Source organism: Salvelinus alpinus, chromosome 4 (genome assembly GCF_045679555.1).
Source record: "Salvelinus alpinus chromosome 4, SLU_Salpinus.1, whole genome shotgun sequence".
In the NCBI taxonomy this organism is placed as follows: domain Eukaryota; kingdom Metazoa; phylum Chordata; class Actinopteri; order Salmoniformes; family Salmonidae; genus Salvelinus; species Salvelinus alpinus.
Window position 1 is genome coordinate 56,623,856 of NC_092089.1, and position 14,353 is coordinate 56,638,208.

General features: G+C 39.3%; 1 protein-coding gene and 1 long non-coding RNA gene across 16 annotated transcripts in view; one reads left to right on the forward strand and one right to left on the reverse strand.

Annotated features, from left to right (window-relative positions):
• Positions 1-1,000: 1,000 nt before the first annotated feature.
• LOC139574010 (uncharacterized) lies at positions 1,001-3,468 on the reverse strand. Of its 2 annotated transcripts, XR_011674685.1 has the most exons (4): positions 3,300-3,468; positions 2,736-2,875; positions 1,563-2,546; positions 1,001-1,369 (listed from the first exon to the last, which is right to left on the reverse strand). It is a non-coding gene; the product is annotated as an uncharacterized lncRNA (long non-coding RNA). The 2 variants fall into 2 exon arrangements; XR_011674684.1 differs by having other exon boundaries at positions 1,563-2,875.
• A 1,307-nt stretch (positions 3,469-4,775) lies between these two features.
• LOC139574011 (transcription elongation factor A protein 3-like) overlaps positions 4,776-14,353 on the forward strand; it is a 39,108-nt gene continuing 29,530 nt past the window's right edge. For 9 of the 14 annotated variants that reach the window (XM_071398085.1, XM_071398088.1, XM_071398086.1 and 6 more), the window contains exon 1: positions 4,776-5,041. In XM_071398085.1, the coding sequence (XP_071254186.1) occupies positions 4,973-5,041 (69 nt within the window). In that variant the 5' untranslated portion in view covers positions 4,776-4,972. The remainder of the gene's footprint in view (positions 5,042-14,353) is intronic. The other 5 variants (XM_071398097.1, XM_071398099.1, XM_071398100.1 and 2 more) reach the window with 2 other exon arrangements.

The window sequence follows — 14,353 nt, forward strand, 5'->3', positions numbered from 1 at the left end:
AACGATTATGCATACGTTTTTTTATTATAAAAAGTTCATTTACGAAAATCGCGATTTAGCAAGCTAACATTAGCCAGCTAGCTGACTAGATGTATGGGTGTTGTGACAAGAGTATGAAATTGTAATTCTGGTTGTTTAATGTTTTACGGACTCCTGAAACAACCAGCAAACCAGGCTGTCGTCTTGTGAAACAGTGGATGTATAGAATCTAGCTAGCTTAAGTATTTACTGCAAATTGAATGTACAATTTTGTAAGCTTGCCTTGCAGATATATTAAAAAACGTAGCTAGCTATGTTCTTGCTTATTGTGCAGTGGAGGATACAAATACCTGTATGCCTATGGATGTGTAGCTAGCTATCTAGCTGATCTGTGTATTGACCCAAACGTTTAGTATACATATTAGTTCAGAACCTAGCTATGAACCTCAGCTATCATAGCCAGTTGTATTAACTTCATAACAGTCTGAATGACATCAATGAAGCCTATGGATTGAGTAGAATATAACTTTGTGCCAAGGATGCAAGTCGTATATACATGTAGTTATTACCATACATGAGATCCCCACATTGTAGCCTGTACATTTTAATATATTCACTGATCATGTACTCTACCGTGGCAAATAAATGTGCAGTTCAGATATGAATGTCTTTGAGATTATTTTTCAGTCATATCCAATACCAGGAGTATCAACTACCAGTCTTTGAATGACTGTGCCTGCATGTATGTATTACAATTATACACTTCAACAGGGTTTACCAATCTTGGTCCTGGGACATCAATGGTTACACATTGAAACTAATAGACTAGAAACAGGATTTAAATAGTTAAAAGCTGATTTGTAATTCATATATACAGAAAAACAGTACACTACACTTCCTATGCATCATGTAAATAGTCTAAAACCAGTTCATCTCAATATCTAATGCCCTTCATCTGCATTGATCTGATAAACACAGAATAGGTGTAGTATTTCATCAAATGAGACTTAATTTCAACCAGTAGAGAATGTAAAATGCTTTATTGAAAAGCTCATTATCCAAGTGTTATAAATACATGCATTATAAATATTATAATTGTAATATTATAAATACAAGTTCAATCTGTACTTCAATGCACATCTGCACATCTCAATGCACAAACAGAGGAAGAAAGAGGTGGCGGGAGAGGTGTAAAAGACAAAGGGAAAGAGGTAAAACATAGGAGAAGGGGAAGGCAGCATATGATTAATGAATCACAATGCTACCTAAATATTCTCAGTTCATCACAATTACATAACCTTTGGGCTGCCGAGAGATACTCATCTTAAAAGCGGGTGAGATGGCGATGATAGTACTGGGGGTTGGCAACATCTCTCACATCAAATCATATCTGCAGACGAGAGACAGATGGAGAGAGAGCATGTTTAAACCTTGTTTTTATTCTAATGTTGTTAGTCATCAATCAGGAGGTGAAATGCAAAACTGACCTTGGATCATTAACTCTGGGACTACTTTATCTATATTTCAATGTAAAGCATCTCTTTTACAACACTTCCTGTTGACCTGACCAAGTGACCGCTCACCTCTGATCATGCTGTGCCCTCTTATGTAGCCAGTTCAGATGCAGGAGGGGTTCACCGACACAGCTGATATAACCTAGAGGATTTAGCGAGAAGAGGAGAAAGGGATGAAGTGAAGGAGAGTGACTTATTGAGAAAATAAGGTCTTTAAAGCGACAGTTTTCAACAGGAATCCTGGTGTGGCCTCACCTGGTGTCCACACCACACTAAGTGGCTGCAGAGTACTTTATGCTGAAAAACATGAACGGACACACGAGGACAAACAATATAGCGTAGTTATAGAAATAATGAAGTGTCTTACTATTCTCCATGGTTGGCCCTCTTGCCTATTCTTTGAAGGTGTTAGAAGCTACAGTTATACACCCGAGTCTGTTTACTGCACAACACCATCCATCAATCAGATTGATACATGAGTGTGTGGGTTATAGGGTGTCTAATTGTTTAAAAAGAAAAATCAATATGGGTGATTTAAAATAGCCTGTTTTGTTTTTGTACAGACATCACACCCTTAGCTAAACAGCACCCTCACCTAAGAAGTACAAATCAATGGGAGAGAAACTGTGATTTCAATAACAGCAGTTGACATGTGAATGGAATGTGAATGGCAATGTGAATGGCTCTTAAGAGCCTTTGGTTGTGCATAGTGTAGTCTATGGTGTTGCCAGGGAACAGCACCCTCTTCGAAGAAGTAGGAGGTGAAGATCTCCTGCACATGGATTGCCTCTCTTGCTGCGTTGTTGGACCCAATCCTTAACATCCCGCAGAGCAGCAGACTTCTACTCTGGCACACGGCGGCAAGCTGCAGATCCCCTCCTGGTCCTCGTGTCCATCCTCATTGTATGTAGACATATGCAGGACACAGGTAGCCTTCACACACCTGAATTCCCCCAGGAGGCAGTCCCAGATGGCCCTGGTCACCCAACCTTGCGCTGCCCTATATGTTAACTGTAGGCAATCGTTTTGAAGGAATCTCCAGTTACAAGGTATCTGTAGTAATATGGAAGACAATGTAAATATTAGACTTTTACATCACCGGGTCATTGTGGATTACTAAAGTATAATATACCTTATAACAACTCATGAAAACAATGGATATCAAGTTGCATGGGCACACACATGTGCAGGTATAGCATGTGACAATAACAGGATCATATCAAAGAATTAATACATTAATACCACTCGAAGCTTGATGAGTTGATCAACTGAATCAGCTGTGCAGTGCTAAGGCAAAAACAAAAATGTACACCACTTTTGAGACCCCAGGACTGAGAACCACTGCTCTTCATATGTAGACAGGCTTTCATAGCTCTCTTTATCTGAGGACAAGAAACAGACTTCATTATAGTCAAATTATACCGTACTGAATATTATGTTACTATTATCTCTGTCCTCACTTCTAGGGACAGGAACTACACAAAAGTACCTGCCCTATCCAGAATAGCCTACTCTCTCACTTTGACAGTTGGGGCTGCTATCCCTTCACCCTCCATGGCTGTTAGCTAGTTACCTACAAATGCATTTTGAGTTCGTTTTTTACAGTGATAAATACATCAAGATACCGAGCTAATATGAGGTTAGGTAGCTGTTGATATTTAATTCACTTGGCCAGCTATCTATACAGTATGTGACGTTGGCTAGATAACTAGCTGTTCATTTAGCAGCTCATTTGAGTTAGCCTGCACTGTAGCTAGTTTGCTAATAATACGTCGTTAAAACATTTTTTAAAATGTATTTACTTACATTAGGTTATCCCAGCCATGTAGATAATTGGAAACAGAGGAGGAAAGTTTGTTTGTCACCAGAGCGTTTTAGAGGATATTACTATTGAGCTATGTACCCATTTAATAACCAGACCTTCATACATACTTGCTATACTGAATTCTTGACGCACAATCGAAAAGCTGCTATATGCTGCCAGCACGCCCACAACCGAGTCACAATGGGCGGCCTAAGCGGCACGCGGCAATTTACCACTATTCAATTCAATTCAAGGGGCTTTATTGGCATGGGAAACATGTGTTAACATTGCCAAAGCAAGTGAGGTAGATATTATACAAAAGTGAAATAAACAATACAAATTAACAGTAAACATTACACATACAGAAGTTTCAAAACAATAAAGACATTACAAATGTTATATTATATATATACAGTGTTGTAACAATGTACAAATGGTTAAAGCACACAAGTTAAAATAAATAAGCATAAATATGGGTTGTATTTACAATGGTGTTTGTTCTTCACTGGTTGCCCTTTTCTTGTGGCAACAGGTCACAAATCTTATCTAGTGTACATGCATCGTTAGGCCTACTGGTAGCTAACATTTCAGTTAATGTTAGCTACTTCTGTGGCTTGAGACTGCTAGCTAACAATAAACGGACAGGGAGTATGCCAGACACCCCTAAAAGAGGTTTAGCCCCCCATCCATGAATCTCAAGTGACGTCCCTGGTTGGGGGGATTGCCAAGATGGAGGCGCGGTGGCTTCAAAACAGCGCCCCCTGTTAGTCATCTAAAACATATATAAATGATTGCCATATTTCACTGTATTAATCAAACATTAGGCTACATGGTTTACTTATAAGGTATATCATATAACAATTATTTATTATATCTTCAAACTAAAGTGTAGACACACAGAGTGGGATATTTTACTGTGTGGTTGGATACGCAACTGTAGAGAGCAATAGTAATGGGAAAGTTGATGTTTTTTGGGTATAAAAGACAAAAAATTGTCTGTGGTTAACACAGACTTAAGAGATCATATACGTTTTGTTCTGTGAGATAATGTCATCAGCTAACGTCACTTCTTGTGAATTTTGAAGCATGTATGTAATCAAAACAAGCACATAATATCATGACATTTATGAATTATGAAGGCTTTATATACTTTATCTCATAGAACAAAACATATAAGATGTGTTAACCTTAGACCTTATTTTCGACGTTTATCCCAAAACCCCATTATTTCCCAATTAATTTCCCCTATAAGAACCAGAGTAACTAATTTCAGGTGTTTAGGACTACAGACTGGTGAGCTCTATTGCGCAAGGCCCATTGTCATTGGGGTTCACTCCAAAGTCCTCTGAAACAGTTTGCATAGCCCACTGTATTAAAGTACGTTTTGAAGTTATTCAATATTTTTCATATAAAGACGATATTAGTGTCAGACCCATAGCAACGTCTATATTTAGCTGTTGCCATGTGTCTCATGGGCATTTTGACCTGATGGTCAGACGATCCGACAACTGTCCTTCTGCCTGTAACTTGAGGACACGCCCCTTCGCTGAATGGCATGGATCGCGCCATAACGTAAAGTTCTATCTACGTAGGATGAACATTTACATTTCGTATTTTTTATTATATAGCATTTTACATAATATATATTATTGTACGTTTAATGCATGCATAAACTATGACGCGAGAAGAGGAGTTAATTCGGATTGCAAAAAAGCTGGACAAAATGGTGTCTAGAAATAACACGGTGAGAATGTATTTTGACACCTTTCTTTATGTCGCATGTTTTTCTGTCACCTCGTGCAGTCAAATCTATGAAATCATGTGTAGATACATGCTTTATTTTGAATTTGCAATGACGTATTCCATTTTATAGTTATCTACATTAATACAAAGTTTTACATTTCGAGGTTGTGTTTTAAAAAGTTGTGCACTGTCCCGAGAGGAACAGTTGTTCAAGTAGCAAATGCTGAACAGGTGTTTGGCACAGAATTGTCCAGATTTAGCCTATTAAGCAAGACCGTGCGATATACACACACACTGAATAAAACTACTAATGCAAAAGTGTGAGACTTAAAGCATACTGGTATTCGACAACTATTCCATGCATGGAACCGAACGTAAACAACGCAAGGTCGTGACAGTGGCGTACTATGGGCCTGTTTGTTGTTAGTATGGGCCAATTGTGCAGTGCTATTTTTGCGGATTGTAGAATGCAAGTCGTTCACTGATACATTTGAATGAATTTCCTTATTAACAGCGCCTGCTGTAGACTACATAAACACAACTATTTTGACAATTAGGCTACATTACTATTACAATATTTTTTAGTAGTTATTATAATATCACAGTTTGTTATTGGTTGTAATTATGATTAATACAATTGATTACATTGATTACACGTCAATTGTAATTTTAAGTGTGATCACTTAAAAACAGACTGTAGAAACATGTGCAGCTGCTACAATAGGCCTACTAATTACAGTACAAATTCTGCCTGCAGCATGAATTCAATAATACCATGCTCCATAAAAACAGACTGTAGAAACATGTGCAGCAGCTACAGTAGACCTACTAACTACAGTACAAACCCTGCTTGCAGCATGAATGAAAGAATACTATGGTCCCACCATCACTCTGCTCTTCCAAGTCAACACAGGGGTGCAACTTTGGTTTTAGAAGTACGGGGACATAACCTGGTGGGGGGTCTGGAGGTCCTCCTTCAGAATTTTTAGGCATCTAGAGCTCATTTCCTGCATTTCTACACAATCTAATATGACCCTTTTGCGGTCACTTTCATTGTAAGAATATAATATATTTTAAACACTTCTACATGAACGTGGATGCTACCATGACTATGGATAATCCTAATTGAATAGTGAATAATGATGAGTGAGAAAGTTCTAGATGCACAAATATCATACCCCCCCAAAAATAGTGAGAGGTTAGCATGTCTTGGGGGTATGATATTTGTGCGTCTAACTTTCTCATGTATCATTATTCACAATTCATTCAGGATTATCCATAATCATGGCAGCATTCACGTAGAAGTGTTTAGAAACATATTCTTATTTAAATAAAAGTGACTCAAATGACACAATACATTATTTAACATTAATTTATATTGGGCACAAAATAATCTGAAACACAACCAAAACAAACAGCAAATGCATCCAACAAATGTGTGGAGTCACAAGCTTGATGTAGTCATTGCATGCTATGAATGTGGGACCAAACTTTTTACTACTTTAATACACATATACGGGGATTTGTCCCAAATACTTTTGCTCCCCCAAAATTGGGGGGATATGTAGAAAAAGTGCTGTAATTTATAAGCGGTTCCCCCATATGGATGAAAATACCCTAAAATGGAAGCTGTCAGTCTGCACTTTAACTTCGTAGTCATTGTTTGATTTTAAATCCAAGCTTTTGGAGTACAGAGCCAAAAGAATAAAAAATGGTTCACTTTCCCAATAATTACGGAGGGCACTATAATTCATATCATGGCCTAATAGTACTGTAGAGCTCTTTTTACTTGCACACAATATAGCTGGATCGCCCCCTCCTGCCCCTAGGGGTCCACGGCCCTGCAGAGCCCCAACCCAACACACCCCACTCAGCTTTAGGATCTTAGAGAAACATTCATTATTGGTTTCAGGTGTGTTAGGCCAAGGCCATTGTTACAACCAACAGTACGGCAGACCCCCAGGGCCAGGACTGAGCAGCCCAGTAGCTAGGGATTGCCTAAATAGGTATCTCCCCTGATGTGGGCATGTTTTCAATACAGACTCCTTTTGTCATATAGTATTCCATATAAGGCATTCAGACCTTTTGAAAGTTGCACAGTATAGCCTTAATCTTGTAAAAAATTAAATCTAGTGATACATAACTTAATGGCAATGCATTTCTTAGCCACTATAAATGCTAGGTTACACAATGTATTCTGATAAGGCTCAATTATCAACATTTCCAAGCCAACAAAAACAGGGAGAAGAGAGAATCTGTAGACATAAAAGAACATACTCTATGCCAGAACTCAGCCAGCCTTCACAAGAGCATAACATATTGAAATATGTTTCCTTTTGTGTTTTACAACTTGAAGCTTCTGGCTTGTCAAGTGTTTGCTGCACATAGATAATATGTTTTAGTTTAGTTTATTTGCACCAAAGAAAACAAGTGATTGACAACAATACAGCTTCCCACTGAAGAAAAAGCTTCAAACTGTAACCAGTGCCTGCAACCTGGTTCCGGTTCAGTCAACCTACAACAGCACAGGAATGAAATCATCAACATGTATTGATCACATCTTTTTTTTATTATTTTTTTATTTTAATTTTTATCCCATTTTCTCCCCAATTTTCGTGGTATCCAATCGCTAGTAATTACTATCTTGTCTCATCGCTACAACTCCCGTACGGAGTAGGCTACATTTGTCCTAGCGCTAACTGAGGAAAGATTGACATAACACAAGCGGTCATATTTGTATAAATCGCTGACAAACTACAATATGAATTAGCTAATATAAATTACTATTTATAATTAATCACATCACGGGTGAGCTCACCATTGATCTAAATAATTGAGTAAAACACTTTAGAATTTGAAAGTAATCCGACGATGGGTTGTTTCTGTGCGTTGCCATGCTTTTTTCCCCTCACAGAAACCAAAGATAATAAGAGGAGACAAGATGAGTTTGGTATGTTTATAGTTTGCATGTTCAAGGGTGGGTGTCATCTACCATCCTTCACATCCCACCATTCATTTCCGGAAGTCCTCAAAAAATGAATGAACCCTTACTCACCTAATTTTGTTATAACATCTTGGGTCCAGCAGACGATTACGTGAAACCCAGAATGCATTGTATGTCAACCAAACATGGCTACACACAGCTGGAATTAGCTTAGCTCATCATAATCAGTACCTTCAAAAAAGTATTTTACACACATATGTGCCCATTACAATCTATGCAAGAATCGGAATGCATCATTTGTCAATAGTAATTGAAAACGTGACTAAAACAGTAAATATATAAATAATTACCACCCAAAACATTTTCTGATAGTGATTTATTTATACAAGTGGCATGTGCCGGCAGTCAATCACGTAATCTCTCACTCCCACTCTGAGCCATTCAGTGTTGTTGTTTATGTATGTAGCTAGTGAGCTAAACTGTAGCATTAGCAATGTCTTTCAAAAGGAGACAACTCACAAATTTGGAAATTCTGGAGATTTTTTAAAATTCTGACAATGAGTATGAAGGTCAGGAATCAGATAGTGACAGTGAGGAGCTGCCCCCCAACCTTGTAGCCGTTGAGAACCCTAAATCTGAGGATCCCTTGTCCACTGACAAAGTCCCAGGTCCCTTTGAAGATGCTGGTGGTGATGGAGGCAGACCGACAGTGGATGAAGTACAGGAGTTCTGTGGTAGCTGGAAACCCACCAGCCATTTCACCCCTCCTGGCGCTGCTGTTTGCTTTGATGAGTCCCAGTCTGGAGTGCAACACCCTTGCCATTTCCAACTGAGAAAGAGTGCTTCAAGTTGTTTCTGACAGAGGAGCTGGTGGGAGACATAGTAGAGGGGACCAATCACTATGCCTTGGAGCTACAGGAGAAGAGAGAGCCAGGAGTGGGGGGAACAACCACAATTAGAGAAATGTATACCTTCCTGGTGACAGTCCTTCTCATGGGGATAGTAAAGAAGAACTCCCTAAGAGAATACTGGAGCACAGATCCTATGTTTGCAACTCCCTTCTTTGCCACCCTCTTTTCCCAAGACTGCTTCCTAGTTCTGCTGCGATGACTGCATTTCATTAACAATGTTACCGCCATCCTAAATGACCCGTTATACAAAATAAGAAATGTCAACAGCTGGCAGTAAAGTGGCATGACAAACGAGATATCCATGTCCTCTCCACTGTCCATACAGCAACCATGTCGACCACCTGGGAAGGTGGACCACCTGACGGGAGAGAGAAAAATCAAACCAGACTGCGTGCTTGACTATAACCTCAAAATGGGGGCAGTGGATAAGGCGGACATGATAAACTGCTTTGTGGAATGGACTCAGAAAACGAACAAGTGGTATAAGATCTTTTTCCATTTTTCCAGGGTAGCTTCAAAATACAACAACTCAATATTTCTCTGACGCAAATAGCATTGTTTTACAGAGCTAATAGAAGAATGTAGCTAGCTACATAAGCACGATTGAATATAACACCATAAAGGTTATGAAATGAGTAATGTTACCTCGCGTGTCTGCGGTTATAAGGAATATACACATATATTATGCTCCATACACACAGTGAGCTACAGTAGAAACGGTATAACATGTCATACAGAAACTATTATAATGTGATAAGGCACTTACTTTGATAGAAACGCAGTCTGTAGTGACGCCTAAGGCTCTGAGACGCTGTGCCTTAGACAGCTGTGCCACTTGGGAGTCATAAGGCCAGGGTAGCTTCAAAATACAACACATGCTAATACTTCGCTGATGCAATTAGCATTGTTTCCCAGAGCTAATAGAAGAATGTAGCTAGCTACCTAAGCATTGAGTATAACACCATAAAGGTTATGAAATGAGTAACGTTACCTCGCGTGTCCGCGGTTATAAGGAATATACACATATATTATGCTCCATACACACAGTGAGCTACAGTAGAAACGGTATAACATGTCATACAGAAACTATTATAATGTGATAAGGCACTTACTTTGATAGAAACGCAGTCTGTAGTGACGCCTAAGGCTCTGAGACGCTGTGCCTTAGACAGCTGTGCCACTTGGGAGTCATAAGGCCAGGGTAGCTTCAAAATACAACACATGCTAATACTTCTCTGATGCAATTAGCATTGTTTCCCAGAGCTAATAGAAGAATGTAGCTAGCTACCTAAGCATTGAGTATAACACCATAAAGGTTATGAAATGAGTAACGTTACCTCGCGCGGCCGCAGTTATAAGGAATATACACAAAAATATTATGCTACAGTAGAAATGACAACACGACATGCAGAAACTATTATAACGTAATAAGGCACTTAACCTTTTTACACGTACCAACACACAGGTGTGATCATTCTACAGTGGTCCCTGTAGCGTACGATCAAACCGGTGTGATTAGAACGCTTATTTAGAATGTCCAGTTTCGAATGACGCAACAATCAGCGTTTGAGCTGGCCACACAGTTTTTTCAGAAACATTTTGCACAAACAAAGTCCTTACAAAGTTATGTCCAGAATGTGAGCAGTTTATTTTTGGATGCAATGTTGCAATGTTAAGACGTTCACAGAAGTAGCTACAGCAAACACAATCATCCAAACCGGAAAAATGTAAGCTACATTTGTCGTAGCACTAACTGAGGAAAGATTGACATAACACAAGCGGTCATATTTTTATATCTCTCGGCTGACAGAAACTACAATATGAATTAGCTAATATAAATTACTATTTATAAATAAAACACTTTTTAGAAATCAAAAGTAATCCGACGATGGGTAGTATGTGCGCGCCGCCATGCTTGTTTTTTTCTCGCATCAACCAAAGATGATAAGAGGAGACAAGATGAGTTTTCGTCTGTTTATAGTATGCATGTTGAAGGGGGTGTGTCCTTTACGATCCTCCACTTCCCTTCATTCACTTCTGGAAGTTTACCTGAAAGATGAGTGAACCATTCCTTCACCTCATTATAACATCTTTGGTCTGGCAGATTACTTGACACCCAGAATGCATTGTATAATGTCAACAAACATGGCGCCACACATAGCTGGCAAATAGCTTAGCTCATTATAATCAGTACAACCTTCAAAAAAGTATTTTACACAGATCATAGGTGTCCATTACAATATATGCAATAATCGGGATGCATTATTTGTCACCAGTAATTGAAAACCTGTGAATAAAACTGTAAATACATTATGCTCCATACATACATACTGATCTGTGGTGTGTAATGAGGATATACATACTGTATGCGCCTACAGTCGAAACGACAACACGATGTACAGAAAATAAGGAACTTACTTTTGATAGGAACGCACACATGTCCAAAGTTATTATGTGTAAGGAAAACAACAAGGAAGGCAAAGCGAGCGCCAGCAAGAAAATGTTCTAACATGAGTGAAGTGCGGTGGGTTCTCCTGGAAGAGAGAATTTTATCTGGCTCAGTAAAGCCTCAAACATAAATTGTCCTCAACGCTGAAATGGACTACTTCTATGTGAATCAAAGAGGAGGCGGAACACACCTCACTACAAACTGTTGTTAGAAAGTACAACTTGTTATAGAATAATTTGAAATTGACAAGTTGAAACACAGCCTATAGATAATTAGCAGGCAGCGCGTGTTAACTGTCCTGTTGTGTAATAATCACATTTTGGAACAGTGAGGGCATTCTGACATCACGTGCATAAAACAACTCACGCTGGGGTGACCGTTAGAAATATTTGGAACTCATGTGTGAGAAGGTTAATTACAAAACCCACTGATATTGTGAAATACATGAATGATTTTTTTCATTGGCAAGTTTAGCAAACTTAGGCATGACATGCCAGCAACAAACGCTGACACTACACTTCCAAGTATATCTGACCAAATTATGAAAGACAAGGATTGTAATTTTTCAATTCCGTAAAGTGAGTGTGGATGAGGTAGAACAATTATTGTTGTCTATCAACAATGATAAGCCACCGGGGTCTGACAACTTGGATGGAAAATTACTGAGGATAATAGGGGACGATATTGCCACTCCTATTTGCCCGATCTTCAATCTGAGCCTACTAGAAAGTGTGTACCCACAGGCCTGCAGGGAAGCAAAAGTCATTATGCTACCCAAGAATAGTAAAGAATATATTCTTGCTACCCAAGAATAGTAAAGCCACCTTTTATTGTCTAAAATATCCAACCAATCAGCCTTTCACCAACCCTTAGTAAACCTTTGAAAAAAATTGTGTTTGCCAGATACAATGCTATTTTACAGTAAACAAATTGACAACAGACTTTCAGCACACGTATAGGGAAAGACATTCAACAAGCACAGCACTTACACAAATGACTGATTATTGGCTGAGAGAAATTATAATGAAAATATTGTGGGGTCTGTTTTGTTAGACTTCAGTGTGGCTTTTGACATTATCGATCATAGTCTGCTGCTGGAAAAATGTATGTGTTATGGCATTACAACCCCTGCTATACTGCTAAAAAGAGTAACCTGTCTAACAGAACACAGAGGGTGTTCTTTAATGGAAGCCTCTCCAACATAATCCTGGTAGAATCAGGAATTGTCCAGGGCAGTTGTCTAGGCCCCTTACTTTTTTCAATCTTTACTTAAGACATACCACTGGCTTTGAGTAAAGCCAGTGTGTCTATGTATGAGGATGACTCAATACTATACATGTCAGCTACTACAGTGACCGAAATGACTGCAACAATTAATAAAGAGCTGCAATTAGTTTCAGAATGGGTGGCAAGGAATAAGTTAGACCTAAATATTTCAAAAAGTTAAAGCATTGTATTTGGGACAAATCATTCACTGAACCCCAAATAAATCTTGTAATAAATAATGTGGAATTAAAATAAAATAAAAAATGTAAAAAATTATTTCACCTTTATTTAACCAGGTAGGCTAGTTGAGAACAAGTTCTCATTCACAACTGCGACCTGGCCAAGATAAAGCAAAGCAGTGCGACACAAACAACAACACAGAGTTACACATGGAATAAACAAACATGTAGTCAATAATACAATAGAAAATATCTATATACAGTGTGTGCAAATGAGGTAGGATAAGGGAGATAAGGCAATAAATAGGCCATAGTGGTGAAATAATTACAATATAGCAATTAAACACTGGAGTGATAGATGTGCAGAAGATGAGTGAGCAAGTAGAGATACTGGGGTGCAAAGGAGCAAAATAAATAACAGTATGGGGATGAGGTAGTTGGATAGGCTATGTGCAGTGATCTGTGAGCTGCTCTGGCAGCTGGTGCTTAAAGTTAGTGAGGGAGAGTTAGTCAGCTTCAGTGATTTTTGCAGTTCGTTCCAGTCATTGGCAGTAGAGAACTGGAAGGAAAGGCGGCCGAAGGAGGAATTGGCTTTAGGGGTGACCAGTGAAATATACCTGCTGGAGAGCGTGCTATGGGTGGGTGCTGCTATGGTGACCAGTGAGCTGAGATAAGGCGGGGCTTTACCTAGCAAAGACTTATAGATGACCTGGAGACAGTGGGTTTGGCGACGAATATGAAGCGAGGGCCAGCCAGCGAGAGCATACAGGTCGCAGTGGTGGGTAGTATATGGGGCTTTGGTGACAAAACGGATGGCACTGTGATAGACTGCATCCAGTTTGTCGAGTAGAGTGTTGAAGGCTATTTTGTAAATGACATCGCCGAAGTCAAGGATCGGTAGGATAGTCAGTTTTACAAGGGTATGTTTGGCAGCGTGAGTGAAGGATGCTTTGTTGCGAAATAGGAAGCAGATTCTAGATTTAATTTAGGATTGGAGATGCTTTAATGTGAGTCTGGAAGGAGAGTTTACAGTCTAACCAGACACCTAGGTATTTGTATTTGTCCACATATTCTAAGTCAGAACCGTCCAGAGTAGTGATGCTGGATGGGCGGGCAAGTGTGGGCAGTGATCGGTTGAAGAGCATGCATTTAGTTTTACTTGCATTTAAGAACAGTTGGAAGCCACGGAAGGAGAGTTGTATGGCATTGAAGCTCGTCTGGAGGTTAGTTAACACAGTGTCCAAAGAAGGGCCAGAAGTATACAAAATGGTGTTGTCAGCGTAGAGGTGGCTCAGAAAATCACCAGCAGCAAGAGCGACATCATTGATTTATAAAGAGAAAAGAGTCAGCCCGAGAATTGAACCCTATGGCACCCCCATAGAGACTGCCAGAAGTCCGGACAACAGGCCCTCCGATTTGACACACTGAATTCTGTCTGATAAGTAGTCATTTGAGAAATCAAGGCTGCTGAGTCTGCCGATAAGAATGTGGTGATTGACAGAGTCGAAAGCCTTGGCCAGGTCGATGAATACAGCTGCACAGTATTGTCTCTTATCGATGGCGG